Here is a 20733-nt window from a genome sequence, read left to right as displayed (position 1 = left end):
AAATGCCTTAATATTTTGGCACAACTTCTCCATGCCTTCTTTTATTCCATGCATGACAAACCCATGTGGTTGCAGTCTCTTGCTCAGCCTGGGTAGGATCCACTCCATGCCACCAGGAGCTCAAGGCAGATCTTAAATCCTACTTAAACATGCCTCTCCTGCAGATCTGCTTTGTTTGGCTCTGGGCACAGGAGTGGGAAGGAGTGTGTTCTATTCAGTACTAGAAGTTAAATTGCACGGAAGGAAAATCAGCCAGGATTGTTTTCTCACTGCATTACCAGAACTGTGTGAAGGGTTGGCCAATGGAGGGTTGTGCTGACTGGGAATATCCCTGTGTGTCACAGCACCCAGGGAGGAAAGGCAGGAGGGGAGACAGGGTTTCCTGCCTTTGCCAGACATTCTCTGTTCCTTGAATGTCTCAACAGATTGTTCTTCCCTTGCTGCCTGCAGACTGAGAGACACAGGCCACCTCTGCAGGAGAATTCCCAGGAAAATCCCACAGAATCACTGAATCAGTCAGGTTGGAAGCACCACAATGGCTCATCTGGTCCATTTCTTTCTCTGGGAATACTTGAATCAGAATGATTGTTAATCTCCATGTGAATTGAGGTGCTGTTTCCCCAGGTTTAGTTTCAAAGCTGATCTCCTGCAGGCACTGCCATTATCTGGGTGCTGTGTCTCATCCCCTGAGCTCCCCAGCTGTGCTGTGGCACTGGGCACATCTGTCCCTCCCCACAGGAGGCTGTGTCACTGCCTGCTGGCCTGGGCAGCTTCTGGGAGGAGTAATTCACATCTCTGTCTTTCCTGCTACATCCTCTGAGCTGCTGATGTGACAGCAGCAGCTTCTCCAGGCATGAAGTGCCCAAAATCAGATAAAAAATCCTTTCCTTGCCCTGACAGCCCCCAGGGGTGTGCTGAGGGATCTACCTGTGACACAGGTCGTTTATATGAACATCATTCCATGGGGGAATTGCCCATGGTCCAGGGCAGACCTAAAGCAGGAGGAAGAGGAGCAGGGCTGTGCTGCTGAGGGCTCTGCTCTGGAATTACCCAACCAGGCCACACAGGTGGGGTTGGGATTCACAAACTTTAATGCATCAGAGTAATAATTGCTGATTATTACAGTAATAATATTCCAGAGCATTCAGCATTGCAGGGAGAGCTGTTTGTGGTGCCACAATGGCACAGACACTGGGAACAGGCTGCACATCAGGCCCTGGCTGTGTGGGCAGGTGTGAGCCATGCCTCCATCCAGGAATGCTGCCTCAGAATGCTGTGTGGGTGTCTTGTATAGCTTGAACGTGGCTTGCTGGCAAATTTAGCCTTCCTGAGTGAAGTGAGCTGCTTCCATGGCGTAAAGGTCATCTTGGATGGGTCCTGGGCTCCTCCCAGCCCTCCTCAGCAGAGCAGGGAAGCCAGGGAGAAGCAGATGTGACGTGTTTTACCCTCAGTTACAGGTTTCTGTCCATTGGAAGTGTAGAAATAATTGACAGGATGATCATGGCCGTTCCTTTGCATGTTGAAAGCAATGGCTGTTAATGAAGATTGTGTTTGTATAATGCTGACACCCAGATTGAAGGTCCTTGAGGGAAGACTTGGGGCACAGCTGTGTCAGTATCAGCACATTCAGACAGGACAACATTTCTGTTGGTCTAACTTTGACCTATCTCAACAGAACTATCATTTATAAAGGTGCCTTTATCAGGGCTGGCTAAAAAGATGCCAAAATTGTGGATGGACCGCCCTTCAGGAACTTGAATTAATTTGCTTTTTTTTTTTTTTTTTAACTTTATACAGTTTCAGCATTTGTCAGTCTGTCTCTTTGAATTCTTTGTATTTCTCTTGTGTTTTTTTGTTTTAATGGGTCAAATGGGGAATGAGCTATTCTGGAATGGAAACACTGACCACAGGTGCCAGTTGAGGTGAGGCTGGAGCACATTCCAGTGCTCTGCATGCCATGGGAAGGTGCATTGTGAGCAGAGCAGAGCAAGGCTCTGAGCGAGGAGGGGACAAGGATTCTCCCAGAGCTGGGAGCAGGCATGAGGAGGCATCTGAGCATTGATCCTGGGCTGCTTTGGAAGGTCACAGTCACAGCCATGGACAGCAGGGCCTTGGATCAAGTTGCAAACCCCTTCAGTTTTCCTGAGGTGTGGAGTCTCACTGAGCACTCCGGCAGCCTTGGCTGTCTGTTCTCCTGTGCTGGGATCCTCTGCAGTTCATGTGACTTCTCCACCTTTGAATTGTAGAGGGTGGATAAATGCTGTTCATCCTCTTTGCTGCTTGGTCTGTAACCTGTGCAAGTGGTCACAAGGAGGTGAGGCCAGCTCTGAGCCTGGCTTTGAGCTTCACTTCCCTCAAACTGGTCCTGCCTTTGCTTATTTTCATAAGCCACTGTGTGGATTTTTGTCTTCATCAGCTTCACTGAAGGATTTGCTTAAGCTTGAAAATTTTTTTTTTGCTTTTATACTTCAAGCCAGACACCTCCAGGACTTGCCCTGATGCTGCTGCTTAGTTGGAGTGGTTTGTAATCCCATGCCAAGGTGGTGTAAATGTCTGTGTAGCAAATGTGACTCCTGCAAGGAGCTCACTGTCCTCTCAGAGCCTTCTGGAAGCTGTCAGCAGATCCAGGGTTAAAGCCAACAGGTTTAACCTGTGACAGGAAGACCAGGCACAGAAGGACAGGTTTTGTTACATGAAAATGTTGCCCTTAAACAGTGGTTCTTTATCTTGAGGCACAAATCAGAGTTAGCCAGATCCTTGTGACCAGTGCAGGGCAAACGAATCCAAGTGTGTGTGAAGTCTGAGGATCTTCTGAGCTCTTCCAGAGTATTCCAGACATCCTGATGCAGTGCACACAAACCTCCATGGATGGATTTTGGCAGTGGGTTGCCATCACTCAGCAGCCTGCTGCTTGCTATCACCCTCTCCCCAGCTCCAGGGGTGACAGCTCCACTTAGGACACTCTCCACACATCCTGGGCACAGTGTCCCGGTGCTGAAGGTGCCAGAAGGGACAAAGAGGAGTCCCTGAATCGGTCTGCTTTGAGGATTATTTCCTAAAGCATCCACTTTAGTATCCACAAGGGCCACTCTGATAAACCCTGCAAGGTGCAGTGGGATCCCATGAAGAGGCTGATGGTGTCTGCCCAGCCCAGTGACCTTTTGGAATGTCACCTGATTTGGATTTGTCCAGTGAGAGGAACTCTGACCACAATCTCCTGCTGCAAGGGCAACCTGCTGGACATGCAAGCAGGGATTTACTCTGCTGTTACAGAAAAGTCTGTGCCTAATTCCTGCCTCTCTGCATCAAAGGCAGCTGTGAGTGGCATCTTCCTGCTGGGCATGAAAGGATAGATCATGGAGAGGAGCAGTGCCTGGTCAGTCATGGGGCTCCTGATGAGAAGCAGAGATGGGGCTGAGCTGCTGTAATTTCTTTCTGGGATGATCTACTTGCTAAATTACCATTCTGCCCAGCAGAGGATTGGAGATGGCAGTTCCCTGCTCTAAGGGAGGTCTCCTGGTCCCATTTTACATTCTTGCTGTCTCCTTGATCACATCCTCAGTGGGGCCATGGAGTCCTTTTGTTCTCTGCTCTACTTTCCAGCATTTTTGTTGCTCTAGCAACACTTCCAGCCCCAAAGCAGCGGGATCCTGGTGCTAACACAATGCTGCATTTGAAAGAAGGAAGCAGAGCACGACAGGTGATCTCCAGCTTTTGTATGGAACGGCTGTGCCTTGAGATGGGAGGCTGAATGGCAGGTTGTGATATCTTATTGTCTTGCAACTGGCATTGCTTTTGTCATAAAAGGTGAGAAATAGCCTTGTGTTGCTGCCACGGCTGTGGTTTGTAATGTTGCTGTATTATTTTCCTTGTGAGGAGTAGGCCAGCACAGGTTTCAGTGGGGCTGAGGGAGCCAGGCCCATGGCAGGCAGCTCCTTTCTGGGTAATAAATAATGTTTTCCATGCTCAGCAACTCCAGCAGCTTTGCAGGCTCCTCCTCAGAGCTGTGCTGCCACTGGACTGTCCTTAGAGCATGGATGCACTGACCTGCTGTTCACTGCACACCTGGAGGGGCAAGGAAAAGGGTCTGCTGTTTTCTACCAGAAAACTGGTCTGAAGTGGTATAAAACTGCAGGTATTGTGTGAAAATCTTTCTTGGTAGGTTTCCTGCAAAACCCAGGAGCCACTGGTGCTCTGCAGTGCGGTTTGTGGGATCCTGTCAGCTGCTTTGGCATTTCAAAGCTTCTCTATAAATGGTGAGAGTGATACAGGAAGATGCATTTAACACTTTTTTTTTCTTCATGAGTGCTCTCCCATGCTTTGCCACAGTGCTGCAGACAAGGCTGGCAGTGTAAAAGCCACCTGTAGGTGCTCTGTGGGTAAGAAGAGAAGAAATCCTTGTCAGATTTTGGGCATAGCTGCCCACAGCTTCCTGCTGGCCCAGCCACTGCTGACAGGACCTGAGTGCAGCGTGTGTAGCTGGCAGTGAAAACCTCAGTAGGCTCCTCCTCAAGAACTCTGACCCAACTGCCAAGTAGAGTTGAAATAATCCATTATCTGCTGCCTTTCACTCAACCTTCCCTCCCAGACCTCTGAAAAGTGTTGAAGACTGAGCACATTTAGAATCTATCTTCAGATGCCTGAGTTTTGTGGTAAATGGAGTTTGAAGATTGAGTTCTATCTATGGGATTAATCCTGTTTGCAGTGGATGTTCTGCATGCCCCACCCTCCTCCAGCAGCACCAGCAGCATTATTGAAGTGTTGCTGTTCTTTTGGTACTTTTAGGTTCTTTCCATGACTTGTGCAAGAACCCCTGGACAAACAGGGAAGATACCAGAATTTCCAGAGTCTGCAGAACTAGATGGAAGGTTGTGATTGCCCTTGCAATGATAGATAGATTAGACAGATAAAGGTTGCCATTGCACTGGGCTGGCATTCCAGCTGCATGCTTAGTCTTCTGCAAATTATGTAGGCAATTTTTATCTCTTTTCATATAAATGAGCCTGTAAAGGGAGTCTGTACTGTAAGCATCAAATGCCTCCATGTGTTTTCAGCTGATTTTCTTTGTTGCACTGCTGGTACTGCTGGCTTTAAAGCATCGCCTCTGGGTCACACCAAAATGCTCAAGAGGAGCCTTTGGCTCATGTGCTTGTATCATGTTTAGGCCGTGAAAAGCAGAGAAGTGCATTTCCTGGGATGAAATGATTAATTGTACACCCAGGGTACGGAGGTCACAGCAGGGGGATAAGAGAGGTGCCATCAATTTGCTGTCTTGGTGGTGTTAAACATGTTTTTGTTGGGGTTTGAGGCTCCTGGTGAGCAGCAAGGTGGGTCCCTGGGAATGGTGAGTGTTTTGGGAAGGCTGCTCTGCTCTGCTTTCCCCATACACGTTTGAAGGAGAAGGGTTTTGTTTCCTCCTCTCCCTCTCATCATCTTCATCCAGCTCCCACTCATGCAGCCCCTGAGAGATGAGGAGTGTCAGGGGTGGATTTCAGCACATCACATTTTATCTCCTGTGCTGTAAATTAGTGATAGCCACCACTCTGTTCCGCAGGAATCCCCCTGACCTGGCTGCTCTTCCAGCCAGTTTGAAGGCTGGGTGGGTTTTTAAATGGTGATATTTTAAAATTTGAGAACAGCTTTGATTTATTGACCTGCTGCCTCCACGAATCGAGCTGTCTGGGCTGGCATCTGCAGATAAGAGGCTGTCGAGTAATTGCTTATTATTGACTGATTGCCAGCTTGGGCTGTTTGCTTGCAGAAGAATCAATAGTAGTCAATCTTCAAAGTCGAAACTCTCAGGGAGTATGACTGGTTTCCAAATTAGGAATGACAGGTCAGGATAACTCCATATTTGCTGTCCCACCCTCTCAGGTGGGTGTAGTCCTGCCGTGGAGGAGGAAGCGTGGGATGTGATCTTCCTTCATCGAGGCTTTTTCACATCTTCTCCACAGTCTGGGCTTTGCTTTGCAGGGGTTTTCAGGGTCAGGGTTTGGATTCCAAACCTTCCTTGGAGGAGCTGGGGCAGCTCAGCAGCACCTGAGCTCCGTGGGAGGTGAGGGCAGCATGAAGTGCAGCCATCAGTCATTAAGTCCCCGAAGGATGGAGCAGGGAGGGGTGGCTGAGCAGCCTGTGTTCTGACACATCCAAACCAACCAGTTTGGATGCTTTATAAATAAAACAAAGCCTCTATTTTAATGCATGGTAACAGAGATTCCCTTTCTGGGGGTGATTCTATTTAGGTGGCAACAGAGCAAAATATCCAGTGTCACCATAGGTTTTATCATTTCTTACAGGGGCGGTCGCTATGGTGAGAGCTCATTGTCAAACACAGCCATAGCTCTTCTTTAACACTCTCCTGACATCCTGCCTTTTTGTGGATTCACTTGTGGGGCTTAAAACATAAAAGGGGCTTCATGGCATCAAAGACACTCAAGAGTTTCAGAAAAAAATAAATACATGTTTAGGTGGTTGTAATGGTTGGGGTGAAGCCTGGCGCTGCATCTGGGAAGAGATCTCAAACCTGGGGCTGCAGCCCTCTCTGGGTTTTCCCTGGGCTCAGGAGTTGTGATTTTCCCTGGACTCAGGGGTTGCAGTCTGGTCTCTACATGTCCTAGACTCAAGCTGGGTTTAAAACTTGAAATAAGAGCCTTTGGGGGGAGGGGGAGGCTTGGATCTCTTTCAGCTACAAAGAGCAATTAAGCAACAGGACATAAACTAGATAAATGGGAAGGGGAAGGGCAGAACCCTGGAATATGAGAAGATGAAAATGGGAGAAACTATTTCTGCAGTGTATTTGTCCTTAGTTTTGGAGCTTCATTTTCACCAGGAAGGCTTTGATTCGAGTTGCATCATTTGAAGTGAGGGAGAAATACCTCAAATAGAGCAGTTTAATCCACAGTGGTCTAGGAGAGAATGGACAAGATTACTTGAACAGCCTTGTTTAGATACTGGATTTGTTGTCTACCAGCAAATCCTCATTTGCATGGGTCCTTAATCTGTGGAGTTAAATGTGTCTCAGGATCTGTTACCAACTGTGATGCAGAGTTGAGAACTAGATTTTTAAGGCTGTTTGTTTTTATTTGAATGTTTCCCCTCCCCTCCCCCTCCCTGCACCCCAAATTATCTTCCTGATTTTTTTTCTTCTGAAGAGCAAAGATGAGCCAACAAGTGATGCAAAAGGAAAACCTGCCAGTGAGAAGAAGCTATTTTTGACTCCAGATTCAGTGGACGAACTGTCCACCAGCCTGTAGAGAAAAAGCCAAGGTCAGACATTTCAAACGAGTGTCGCAGGCAAACCACCTCCCCCCTCCTTCCTGAAAGGGGCCATGGATGTGGAATATTTCAACCTCCTTGGAGCTGGAGGCTTGGGCAGAGATCCTTTGTGGAGCCTTGGGAAGGGCTTTAGCCTTGGTTTGGGGGCTGCTCGCTCAGCCTGGAGCCCTGAAATGGCATTTCCTCATGTGTGCAGCAGCCCTCACTCATGAAATGGATGCAAGTGCTGAAAAAGCTCCCGCGTGAGCATGCTCACTGGAAGATTAATCCTTTAGAGGGAGTTGGAGAGTTAAGCTACTGTAATTTCTCTGCAGTTGGCTGCAGTAAACAACTGCTCTAAAGACACGAGGAAAAAAATTGACGGAGGTATATGGCATTAATGTACATATCTTTTTGTGTTTCTCCTTTCAGGTTGAGGGTTTGAGACAGGTTTTTTTCTCTAAGAGCCGGGGAAGAGGGAGCTGTGTAATGATTTTATGGGTGACCTTCATGTTGTGGTTTCTTTTTTTCCTCCAGGCCAAAGTAATCCTATTTCCGTGCAAGGCCATCCTGAGGCTCGGGCTGGCTTTCTAGAGCTGGGGTAGAGCACCAGGGTGGCTTCGTGTTGAGTTAAATGATTCTGGGAGGTGAGGCCTTGCTGCTCGTTGAGCTGTGTTGGCAGAAGGGAGCTGAAACCACCTCGTCCTGTTTAGTTGTGAGCAGAACCCAGTGGGACTCGATCTATCATGCTTCTGTTGGGAAGAAAATGTGTGACAGGATTAGCTTTGCCTACAGAAGAATAGTCTTTTTCTTATGATTATTACTATTATTTTGCTCCCCCTCCTCCCCATGCCTGAGGAGCTGCAATCCCGTGTCAGATGGGGGAAGGAAAACAATCGTTGAGCTATTTTGGCTTTGCTTTGAAGGCTGATGACTCTCGGCGTGTTGAGGAGGGATGCCTTGCCAGCCAGGTAAGTGTTGCAGGCACAGGGATTGCATCCAGGTGAAACAGAGCCCCTTCCTCCCCAATCCCTGCTTTGTGGGGCATCCTGGAGGAAGGGAAACCTCAGCTAGTTCCTAATGAGCAAAGAGTGTTTTACCTACTCACCTCCAGAGGCGTGGGTGAAGGAGGATGTGATTTACCACCCTAGTGCTTTGTGTCAGCCATGGAGGGCCAACCTGGGGCTGCCAGGATGCCAAGCAGGAATACCTGGGTGGCTGGGATTTTGTCAGGCTGCTCGAGCTGGGAGAGGCAGCTCTCCCTGACCAACGTTTGTGTCTTTACCTCTTACAAACACGGTTTTGATCCTTGGGGATAGTGAGGAAATGGAGGTGATGTGTCAGCAGAACCTGCCTGGCGTGGGGGCAGGGGTGGGAAGGGCATTGCTGTGTTCTGTACCTGACTGGAATGAATGGGAGCTGGAGGGGCTGGAGGTCACCCCTGGGCATGGCTGGAAGGAGGGCACACCCTTCCTGCTTCGAGGAGGGAATAATCACGGATACAACACTGCCTGTTCCACTGTGAATCCCAGCGTTGCCTGGCTCTGGGAGCAGTCCTGGTGTTACCCAGTGTGAAATGTATGTCCAACGACTTTTATCAGAAAATGGCTTCACGTTTCCTTAGAGTGGTGTGAAGAAGGGAATAATAATTCAATAATTGAGCAAATGTCAGTGGCTCCCGCTAGGTTGGTCCTGAGGTAGCTGTCAGCTTCCATGTGATACCCAGGTGGATTCTAACACTGCTGGATGAGTTCAGAAGGGCAGTTCTATTACAGACTTGGCTGAGCTCGAGATGCTGCGGATTTGAAGAAAATTTTGCCACCCCAATGTTGAGGTTTTTTTGCTTAGTCCCTCCTTTTCCCCTCCTTTCCAGAAGCTCTGGCTAGCACAGACTGTCTGTTCCGTGGATGGTTTTAGGGAACATTGGTGGCTGTGTGCGTAGGGGGAATAATTAGCTACCAAATGCAAATGGATTGTTTCTTGCTGTTTCAAAATCATTGTAATTTCTATTGATGATGGGTTAATTATAACTTCGTTTTGATGGGCGTGAGGGAAATGATAGAGATATAGCAATATAAATCTATATGGGGGGGATGGTGTTGTCAGAATATTGTTTTGGAGATGATGGTGAGAACAAAGACTCATTTCGTGGAGGACCATGGTTGTGTCAGGATTCAGTGGCGCTGCTTGTTTCTCAGTGGTGGATGAGTGTTTTCTCTTTCAGATTTTTAAGTGATGCCAGCAACGTATCTGTCACCATGACAAGGGGCTTTAGTTCAGAGAAAAATGATCTAATTCTGTTTAAAAGTGCATTTGGTGGAAGAGCTGGGAAATAGTTTTGTTGAGAAGCAAAGTCGAAAGCAAGAAAGTGAAAAGAAGCCTTAAAATCTATGATCAGAGGATAACAAAAATACATCTTCAGGCTGAATTGTGTAGGAGGGGCTGCTTCACCAGGACAGGCCCCAGAGGTTTTGTGACACCAGGACTGGTCCTTAGGCTGGGAGGAGGTGCAGGTCCCTGGGTGTCCCCCAGTGCAGGCCATCTCTGTCTTTCCCTTTTCCAGAGGGTGACTTTGGGGAGTCTGGATCCATCATCACATTCTTTATTACAGCCTCACTGGGAAGAGTAATCAAGTTCATCCCTGAAATGGTTTGGACCAGCTTTAGGCTTTCTCCTCCTATCTCCAGTTGTAGAATGGGGGAAAGGCTCAGCAAATGGACAGAAGTGACACTGTTTCCTTAGTGCCATGGCTTTTGGATCAAAGCCAGAGGATAAAGGTCTCCTCCTCCTCTTCTTGTTTTAGACTAAAATGGGGGAAATGAGCTATTTTCAGTGGCTGAGGAGAGTCCCCAGCATGGAGCATTGTGCTTCAGCCTCACCAGGCCTGGGGACTTGGTTCCTCTGGACCAGAGCAGCTTTTGGGAGAGCCTCATCCCACAGCTGCTTCCCTCCTGCACAGAGCTCCTCTGTTCCAGGGAGACATTCAGCTCCTCTCCAGCAAACCCTGGAACTGATAAGTCTGGAAGGAAAAAAATAGCTACAGCCAAATGTAGTTTCAGTCTGTGGGTTTGTTCATGGGCTCTGCCAGAGGAGTTCTGCAGAGCCCTGCTGGGTGTTCCCATGGAGGGGGCACCTCTCTCTCCTTGCAAACCCCCAGGCTGTGGTGTGGCTGAGCTGAGAGAGGTTCTCCAGACCGTGGAAATGTGTCCAGTGCCTGCTGTGGGGTGTGGGATGTGCAGGGAATGCACAGCAGGGACTCCTGGATACTTTCTTTGAGATGGGTGCTTGGACTTTTCAGAAGGATTCATTGCTTGAATTTTCACATTCACGTCTTTGGATTTGTGTGAAAAATCCTGCCTGTGTGGCCAGTTCTGTCTCTTTCTCCACCAGCACAGCTTTATTCAGTGGATGAACTGAAACCTGAATCTGGGACTTGCTCACCTTTTTGGTTCTCATATCAGCCCAGGACTGTAATCAAACCAGAAAGAACAAGATGGAACTGAACCCTACAGGTTTATAACAAAAAAGCCTCATGCAACCTTGGCAATCCCAGGGAGGAGAAAGTAACTGTGCTGGATATACATGGCATGCAAGCCCCAGTCTTTAATAATCAGATGGTGACCACTTCAAAGCCTGGTGCCTTTGCTTCTCTCCCTTCTAACTGCTTCAGCCAACCTGGACTCAACTGGCAAAGCCTTTAAGAGCAGACATTATCCTCTGTAATTATTTGCTGTGATGAACCCTCTCTGTGGTGACGCTGTGTGGAAGGGTTTGCTGTCACGCACAGCATTTCTCCGCCTTCAGAGGAGTTTTATCTCCTGCTCTTCTGCCTTCCTGACAATTTTGAAACCCAGCTTATGGCTGAATTTTGGCTTCCTTAACACCTGGGATCAATCCTTGCTGCTGCATCCTTGTTTTGTGTCCTTTGGCAGTGCTGTCCCTCTGCCCAAACCCTCCTGCCAGGTGTTGTGGGTGAAGCAGGGAGGGGTTTGGGGCATCCTGTGCTCCTTGGATCTGATGGAGTCCTGCATGGAGACAGGACCTGAGCAAGGCTGACAGCAGCAGCTGGCAGAGGGGACTCCCTACCCCCCTTTTCCCTGAGGATTAGTGAGTGAAGTTAGGGACACAGGAGAAGAAGCTGTGTTTTTTTTAACCCAAAAGTGGAATTGTAGAGTAACTCCATTCCCATGGTGGATGAGGTTTAATGCATCGACCAGCACAGAGGATAGCTTGGGTTCTGAGGGTGAGAGAAGGGGTGTGTTATGGTGGGAATAATATGGTCGTGGGGAAAGGGAAGATGGAAGAAAAATCCTGCTTTAAAGACCTGCAGGGGAGAGATGGAGTTAAACAGAGTTGGGAGAGAGCAGAAATGCAGGAGATAGGGGCTGTAAGGAGAGGTGTGGGATGGATGGATAGATGGATGGATGGATGGATGGATGGATGGATGGATGGATAGATAGCACTGGGTTTGAAGCTGATGGTAAAGTGACTTGGTGGCTCTTATAAAACCAAAAAGGTGAAGAAAGGAAGAGGAAACAAACTGCAGGTGATTGCTCAGCTTCCATCGAGTCCATGACCTACTTGCTGCCATGGTGCTCTGCAGCTGGAGGAGCAAACAGAGGGAATGTTGTTCCCTGTGGGAAGCACAGGGTGCTGGGATGTGCAGGAGCTCTTTCCAGTGGTGCAGCTCCTGCTGCTGGGATGTGGCTGTGCCTGGGCACCCCAAATTTGTCACTGGAGAAAGGACAGGGAGCAGTTTGAGCCATTTCTGCTGCTGTCACAGCCACGGAGGGGGACGGTGCTGGATGCTGGAACCAGGCTCAGATCTGTGAGCTCCATAAACACATGGGTGCTGGAATTCCTTCCCTTAGGGATGTGGAGCACTGCATACTGGCCTGTGTGGGGACATGGCTCACCCAGACACCCTGGACAGTGGCAATTATTCCTCCCCCACCTTCTCATAATGCATTGCAAACTAAAAGTCTGCCTTCTCCTTCTTCTGCTCCTTCAGGAGCCCCCACTAACTTGATCATTCTTAATCTCGTGTTATTTTCCAGATCATCAATTTGATTTCTCAGTACTTCTACAGTCCTTAGTGTTCCTGGGAATCTGTGCCTCCATCAATTATCTGTTTCTTTTCGAGGCTGTAGCAACCTTGAACCACAGTTTCCATCCTATTTTTATAACTCATTCTGCCTATTAGAGGAGTCCTCCAGAAATAACTCTACAGTTCTCACCAAGATATCCCAAATTTTTCTCAGTAAATAATTTCATCTCTTACTAATATGAACTTAAAGCTCTCCTCTTCCATTTTTTCCCTTCTCCCTCTGGGGTTGGGAGTGGAATACTTTTAACTTAATTCATATATGTAGGTGTACATGTGTGTCACAGGGTGTCAGATCCTCCTTTAACTATAATAATTGTGATGCTGAACATCTGCTGCCAAAGGCTGGCATGCAATAGTGGCTGTGTCAGATTTACCTCTGCTCAAAATGAGATGGGAAGATGGTTTTTGTATCTTTTGGGGGGGCTGTTCTAATTTGCTCTATTAAATAAATATATAAAGTTGCTCTAGGAGTGTCTGAAATGCCAGCCTTCCTCCTGCTGAAGACATAGAGGCAGTGATTTGTGAGTCAGCAGTCCAAGGTTAACTCCAAAACTTCTGCACTTGCAAACTCCATCCCTGGAAATCTTTTCTCTGGAAAGAGAAATGAAAGAAACCTGTCCCCTGTTTTTCAGAAGTTGTGAATTATGCTCTTGTTTAAGCTGATTATTTTATTTATTCCAATAATCCTCTCTTCCAGAATAAAGGAAAATTAATTGTCTTCCTATTTCCATAATGGTTTGCCCTTCAGACAGTTGCCAGGCAAAGTGCTTAAAACTGAAATGAAAAGATGGTGAATGCTTAAAATCATTGAGCTACTGTAGGAACATATTTGTATTTAATAGGGTGGTATCACCCACTCCCAGAGTGTTATTTGCTCTGGGTTCTGTAGGATTAGGAGGGTTTTTTTTTCTTTTCTTCTGCATATGAAAACGGGGTCAAGCCTGCTGTGGTAGATAGTGCAAGTCTTAGGTAGGATTTTGCTAGAAAGATGGACTGCCTGCAGTTGAAACCCTAAAATTATCCAGCATTAATGGGGAGAGTTATCACTGGGCTTGGTTGTTTGTCTGCAGGGACAGTGCCTGGAGATGAGCAAGGACTTCTTCCTTACAGGTGTGATGGAACAAGATTTTCCCTGCTGGAGCTGTTCACTGACACCTACCTGGCTCTTGGTTATTTTTAACTCTGTCTGGCTAAAAAAAAAGTTACCTGATTAATATGGGAAAATGCTGGAATGTTTCCTTAAAAGGCTCCAAAGTGATGCAATATTCAGTGATGAATCTCAGAGCTAAATGAGTGCCTTGGTGGGTGCGTTGGTTGGGGAAGGGAGTTCTGTGTTTTATCACCCAACACATTTATTTTTCATCCCAGGGCTGCTCTGGGGAAGGTGGTGTGGGAGCACTGGCAGAGCTGCAGCTCCAGGTCAGCAGCAGGGCAGGGCTGGATGTCCCCTTCACTTTGCTTTCCAGCTTTATCCCAACAAGCTCTGAGAAATACTTAAAAACTGGAAGCTGGTTGTGCTTCCAGTGGGGTTTACACTGAGGGTGGATGGAGAGAAAAAGCCCAGTGTGGTGACCCAGCAGATCTGTGTGATGACCAGGGGCTGTTGCCCAGTCATTCATGTCCCCTCAAGAGTTGCACACCCAGGTGGGGCTCCCAGGCCAGTGGAGGTGGAGCTCATCTCCTCTGTGTCCAGGGAAAAGCTGCTGGCACCACCCCTGGATGTGGCTGTTCCTCACCTCACAGAGTGGCCAGAAGCACAGGGCAGTTTCAGTGTTGTGTTTCCACACGAGAAACCACATGGAAATAATTCCTGCTATCTCTCCTATGTTTCCCTCTCCCCTTATGTAAGATTGCTCTGAAGGAGCAGAGTGTAATCCATCACAGAAGAGAGAAGGGCAGAGTTAATTCATTTTCATGATCTCTCTGTAGCACTTAGTCCAGCTAATAGTGAATTGTCGGGCTTGGCTGCTGCCTAATCCCATAAGGGACCCACAGGGAGCAGCCTGGGCAGGAAGGACCCTTGGCCCCTGGGTATTTCCATTAGCTGAGGAGCACATGAGATCATCTCTGGCATTTCCAGCCGGTTCTGAGCTGCCATCTCAAGCAGGAGAGCAAGGGGGGCACCTCAACACCACCCACCTCCGGGAGACCATCGAGCCCAGTGAGACAGTGGCTCATCACCCGAGTGTCCCTGAGCACAGGGTGGGGAGGGAGCCTCTCCTGCTTAGGAGGAGCTTAGGGAATATAAAACCAGGTGTGTGAACAACCTCCTCAGGTCCCACCTGCTCTGCCATGCATGCAACAATCTTTTGCTTTCCCTTAAATATCATAAACCCGGCAGGGGAATTCATTAACACGAGTCCCCACAGACTTTGATTTTGCCAAACATTGATTTCAAGTCACTCTCTCTCCTCTTAATAGGTGAGATCTCTCTCTCCTCCCTCTTCAGACATCTTGGGAAGGTGTAGGTGTGGCTGCAGCATAAACCTGCCCAGTTCTGTTCATTCTGTAGCTGATAGGGATTGCTATTTCTTGCTGTTGGTGCCTTTGGCTCGTGCACAGCATGGAAGAAGTTATCCCAGACAGAGAACACCCATGTGGCCAGCTCCTGTGTGTCGAAAGCTGCCGTTGATTTCAGTATTTTAGGCTCAGTCTCTTCAATCCCAGATGGAGCTGTATTTCCAGCTAGTCCACACCCATACAGTTCATTGAGGGAGGTGAAAATGCTCCAGTTTGCAGCAGTTATGGCCCTGATCCGTGGGCAGCTCCGTGTGCACGACGTGGGGAGAGGAGCCTGACTGTATCAGTCACGCACTGGTGGAAAATAGCTCCATGCTTGCTGCTGGGGCTGCCAGAAGGACTTTTGAAATGGCAGAGGTTATGAAATCATGGCAGGAAACACCAGAGGCCAGAGGAGGAGCTGCCCCTTCCTACAGCACAGCCAGGGCTGGAAAAGTGAGTCTTGGTGGCTTTAGGTTTGCAAGACTCCTTCCTTGTGCTGCAGGCATTCCAGGTGCCAGGCAGTGGCTTGTAGGCCTCTTTCAGATGACAGGAGTGTCACAAATGCAGCTTTTGCTGCTCTTTGCTGGCTCTGTGCAGCAGGAGCTGTGTTTGGGACCTGGCAACTGTTAACTCTCCTGGGAGACAAAACGGCTTTGGAAAATTAATAACTTTTTTCTAGTCCCCACCACTGTAATCCTGCCCTTTTGTCTCCTCCTCCCTGAGGGAGTTTTTGCCTTTCCTGGGTCTCATTCTGATCCCTTCTTGCAAAAATAAGTCCTGGCCTGGCACTGAAATGAGTTGTCTGATGTGCTGCATCATCTGTGGCTGTGCAGGGAGGGAGGGAACTGGTTAATGTGTAAAACATTTTGTTTTGGCCAAGGGCACCCAGTCTCCCTTCCTCTGTGTCTGTTGTCTCGCTGAAGGAAGAGAAGTTTATCATATTTGGGCATTGTAAAGCACTGGAACAGGCTGCCCAGGGCAGGGGTGGAGTCACCATCCCTGGAAGTGTTCAAAACCCATGTGGATGTGGCACTTGGGGACACAGTTTAATGGTGAACATGGGGGTGGTTGGACTTGGTGATCTTAGAGGTGTTTTCCAGCCTTAATGATTCTGTGATTTCCTCTTGGTGCTGAGGTTAGGGTTGATTCTTGCTCAGCATTGCCATCATCCTGTGCCCTCCCAGCACATCAGGTCAGGTGTCACATCTGCACAGGAGGTGGATGGAAGGGGCTGACAGATCCATGGACGGGAAGGTTTAGTACTGGCAGGATCACTGTGGGTTCTGGTTTATGTTCTCTGGTGTTCATGGACAAGAAAATCAGAGAATCCCAGACTGCTTTGGGTTGGAAGGGACCTTAAATCTCATCTCATTCCAACCTCTGTTCAGGGACACCTTCCACTGTCCCAGGCTGCTCCAAGCCCTGTCCAGCCTGGCCTTGGACACTGCCAGGGATCCAGGGGCAGCCACAGCTTCTCTGGGCACCCTGTGCCAGGGCCTGCCCACCCTCCCAGGGAACAATTCCTTCCCAATATCTCATCTAAACCTACTCTTTTCAGCTTGATGCCATTCCCTGTTATCCCATCACTACATACTCTTAAACATAATAAAAATGCTGCTGTTGGTAGGTGCTCCCAGCTTGTGCAGCTCCCTCAGGAAATCCCCTCCTAGTCCTGCCTTTTGGTGGGAACACCTTGTTCCCACTGTCCATGGAATGGCCTGGTCTGACTGTTTTTTTGGGTTTTTTTTGGCACCTTTGCTGGTGTCCCAGGATGGCAGCTCCATTCTGGTCCTGTGGGGAGCTTCCGGAGGAGAGGAATTTGCAATGTAGGCTGTATTGATATAAAGAAATACAGTTTTTTCTCTAAGTTTTGTAAGATCAGTACTATTTTTTGCTCTGAATGTTGTATTGTGCATCTTGGTGGTTGTGGTTTCCTTTATCTCCTTGCACCTGTAATGTCACAGCGCTGAGCATGAGCTTTAAATATAAAATTGGAGCCATCTGGGAGGTCTGGGACTGGGGGTGGGGAGGAAGGGGAGGAGTTTCTTCCAAAAATCTGGTTAAAAATCACCCTGCTGGGTTTTGACTGATAGTTCAGTCATAGCTGCTTCTCTCTGTTTACTTTTCCTTGGGATTTGGAAACACACAGGACCTGGATGCTGCAGGAGGGGATAGACACCTACATTTGTGATGTTTGCCATTGATTTTTTGTTTGGAGAAAGAACTGGAGTAATATATCTTTATATTTATATTTTATACATCAAATTGGCTGAACACAAACTCCTCTTACCCAAGTCCCTGCTGCATGTTGAAGCAGGTGGAAGAGTTGCCATGGCTGCAGTGATGGTTATTGGGCCTTTTTGAGGTTTCCAGGGCTCAAAAAGAAAAAAAAAAAAAAAGAAAAGAAAAAAAGAAGAAGATGATTTAGATTTAGGGAAACACCACCAACAAAACCCCCCCAAAACAAACAAATCTTTATCACATTTCCAATCTTCCATCTCCCCCCAGTTCCAAATGTGCTTTTTAAAGAGTTACAAATGCTTGTTGGCATAGAAACTGCAGAATGGAAGTGAAGCATGCAAATGTAAAAGGAGCCATTCTGCTGAGCAACATGGCCTGAGCCTCTGCAAAGCTGACTGAAATCTTTTACGAGGCAAAGAAAATTGTCCAGATGTTGCTTGAATTATAATGGCACTAAATATTTCAGTTTTTCAATTTACATAAATCCAAAGAGGCTTGAAATGTAGGGAATGCAGCTCCATTACCAGTGGGCTTTCTTTTCTTCTGAAAGAATTTGTAGTCCAAAAATATTGCTAAAATGTGTTTGGCTCCAAGTAGTGCCAAATCCTCATTAAAACATGTGGATATTTCTGTGGTTTAATCTGTTAGAAATGCATTCAGGATCCAGTTATGTTAAATTAAGCAACAATATTGGCCTGGATGTTGTTTGAAATATTAAATGTGGCAGTCGGAACACCAAGCAAAATGTTTGCACATTTTAATCGCTCGATGAGCAATTTTTTTTTTTATATTTTATTCCAAGGAATGATCAAGAGTGCTTAAAAAACTGTCCCTGCTCTCCTCGACTGGCTTCCTTCCCCCTGCCAGGCTCTGGGAGCAGCACAGCTCCTTCATCCCACCATGGCAAGGGGATGGATTTGTGTTGTGCCAGGAGGATGCTGCTGCTTTGAGCATCCTCCTCAGCCCTTCCACGGTGAGAGCTGATGGACAATCCAGTGCAGGCCTCCAAAATCCTGGTTGGGAATATAAAATCCCGTTATGGCCAGAGGGATGTGGCACCCCAGATGTGCCCTAAAAGGTTTTTCCTGCTGATGCTTCACTCTGTTGGAAAGAGTGAAAATCCCTAGAGATTTCCTGGGACAAAATGCTTCTGAACTTCCTGGCTCCTCGTTGGTTCATCCCTGTGCTGATGGCTCTGGCAGGTTGAAGCCTCTGTGCCCTGAAAGTGCTGTGGCAGGAGAGCTCCTTCCCAGCAGGGGAGGCCATGGATTGCAAGGACACTTTGTATTTATTTTCTGTTCTATTCCCCCCAAGTTGTTCATTGCCCATTGGTAAGGCAGGTCCTTCTTTCTGCTTTAATGCAGCTGTGCCAAGGATGGGATTTCCTGTTGGGAATGTGGGAGTGGGTGGCACAGGGAGCCATGAAACTGTCTGTGCCCTGGGACATGTTCATAATACATGGAATATAGAAAATATCCCTGTGGGAGGATTTATAATGGGGCAGGAGGGGCTGTTTGATTTTGAATCTGACACATTGCCAAAGCAATTCTACCCTGGTGCCTTTTTAACCCTCATTTAAACTTAAAAACGAGGGGAGTGGGGTATCTGAGTAGGTTTTTGACAGTCTTTGGTTTTGGGGCTTTTTGAATTGCATGGCAGCTTGTGCTGTATCAAAACGAGCCCAGAACAGGATGGTTCTGCCTGTACCTGTGTGTGACTTAATAGCATTCACACCTCTTTGTTGTCAGACATCAAAAGGGTAGAAGGTTGGTAGGCTCAAAATTCAACCAGGTTTGCCTTTCCCTTTTTAGTATAAAGTGCGTAATTTTCTGTGGGATAGTTTTGAAGCTTTGTTTAAAAAAAAAACCAAAAACCCTCCAAACCCTGAAGCTTCAGTGCAATTTTCTTTATTATTTTAATTTCAAGCATATGTGAAGTTCTATATATGTAAAAAGTGAAGTGTTATATATATAACTATCTGGTGATAAATGGGGATGGTTAATGATTCATGATGGAAGAAAGCAAGTGAAACTAGGAGGCACAGTGGAATGGGGTCATTGCTGAAAATGTCTCCTGCAGAAGCAAACGGGAGTGCTGGGAGGGCAGGCAGAGCTGCAGAGTGGGGCAGGAATCAGCATCAGCCCTGCTTTGGGCTGGGCTTTGTGGCTCTGGAATGTTCCACGTGGAGGCTCCCAGCCCCAGCAAGGTCCTGGGCAGATGTGATGGTTCAGCTGGTGCTGGTTGCTCATCCCTGGTCCCTCTGTGGGTTGGCTCGAGCCCCCTGTCCCCAGTGTGTCCCAGGGTGACACCTTTGTCACCTCCCAGTGCTGCACAGGGAGCCCCTCACTGCCACAACACCACTGAGGGGCTGGAGAGTGTCCAGAGAAGGGAATGGAGCTAGGAAGGTCTGGAGCACCAGGAATGGCTGAAGGAGCTGGGAAAGGAGCTCAGCCTGGAACAAAGGAGGCTCAGGGGGACCTTGTGGCTCTGCACAGCTCCTGACAGGAGGGGACAGCTGGGGGGGTCAGGCTGTGCTCCAGGGAACAGGGACTGACAAGGGGAAATGGCCTTGAGTTGTGCCAGGGGAGGTTCAGGTTGGATATCAGGAGGAATTTCCTCATGGAAACTCTTCTCCAGGGTTGCCAAGCATTGGAACAGGCTGCCCTGAAAGTGTTGAAATACATTTGGATGTGGCACTTGGGGTGCACAAGGCTTAGTGGTGGCCTTGGCAGTGCTGGGGGAATGGTTGGACTGGATGATCTTACAGGGCTTAGAAGACTTCTCCAGCCTTAACGAATCTAGGAATTTTGGGAGGTTTGGTAACCAGGTAAAGCCTGTTTTTTTAAAGGGGGGCAGCTGGGGCATCCATCGAGCTGTGGTGAACGAGGGGAGCTGTCAGTGCCAACCCCTGTTTCACCCACCACTTTTATTCCTATTGTTTGCTACAAAGGGATCTTCATCTTTGGGTTGGGTTCATGGTTTTGCTGCACTAATAGGTTGTTTAATGGTTCACCCTATATGTAGGATAGGGCAACTCTTTAAACCTGAATTTTCTGACAGAATCCAATGTGTGATTAATAGAGAAGCATCATTAGCTGGGCAGGACAAGTTAGGCCAAGCTTGTAGGAAAAACTTAAGTCTTAAGGCAGTTAGGCCTTGTTGCTGCCTGTACCTCGAGGTGAACAGCAGCAGGGTCCTTGTTTTTAAACCTGCCCCAATAGAAGAGTGTTAAAGAATTAGAAAGAAGTGGGATGGAGAGAATAAATTAGAAACAGAAGTAAAAGACAATACAGGAATTAAAAATATGGGAAGAGAGTTTTGAAACACAGAAGGAAACTTTGAGGAGCTGGGCATCTGTGCATGTGAACAACTGTGAACAGGAAAAACTTCTCCAGAAATGTTCGAGGGAGGCACCTGGGTGTGGAGGAGGAAGGTCGGAAACAGGTGAAAATGGCAAAGGGTTGGGAGGCAAGTGCTGCTGGTTGTCTCTGCAGCAGCTGCAGAAGATTTGCTTTAATTGTCCTTCAGGCCAATGACCTCAAAGGGATCCCAAAATGTCCTGTGAACCGTGATGGTGGATGGGGTGATGAGTGGGAAGGTCTGACCCTTCCGTTCTCCACTGGGAGCCT

At 47.8% G+C, this 20733-nt stretch overlaps 1 protein-coding gene across 10 annotated transcripts in view; it reads left to right on the top strand.

Moving 5' to 3' along the window:
* EHMT1 (euchromatic histone lysine methyltransferase 1) overlaps positions 1-20733 on the top strand; it is a 119755-nt gene that overhangs the window by 11246 nt on the left and 87776 nt on the right. For 2 of the 10 annotated variants that reach the window (XM_085076400.1, XM_085076383.1), the window contains exon 1: positions 7736-8225. The exons of 2 other annotated variants lie outside the window; for them this stretch is intronic. In XM_085076400.1, coding sequence (XP_084932526.1) covers positions 8133-8225 — 93 coding nt within the window. In that variant the 5' untranslated portion in view covers positions 7736-8132. Of the gene's footprint in view, positions 1-3281; positions 3808-7536; positions 7642-7729; positions 8226-20733 lie in introns of those variants that run through there. 6 more of the 10 variants (XM_085076391.1, XM_085076392.1, XM_085076399.1 and 3 more) reach the window with 6 other exon arrangements.

This window comes from Lichenostomus cassidix, chromosome 17, assembly GCF_008360975.1.
Source record: "Lichenostomus cassidix isolate B80296 chromosome 17, HeHo_3.0, whole genome shotgun sequence".
Lineage (NCBI taxonomy): Eukaryota > Metazoa > Chordata > Aves > Passeriformes > Meliphagidae > Lichenostomus > Lichenostomus cassidix.
This window is presented reverse-complemented; position numbering and strand designations above follow the sequence as displayed.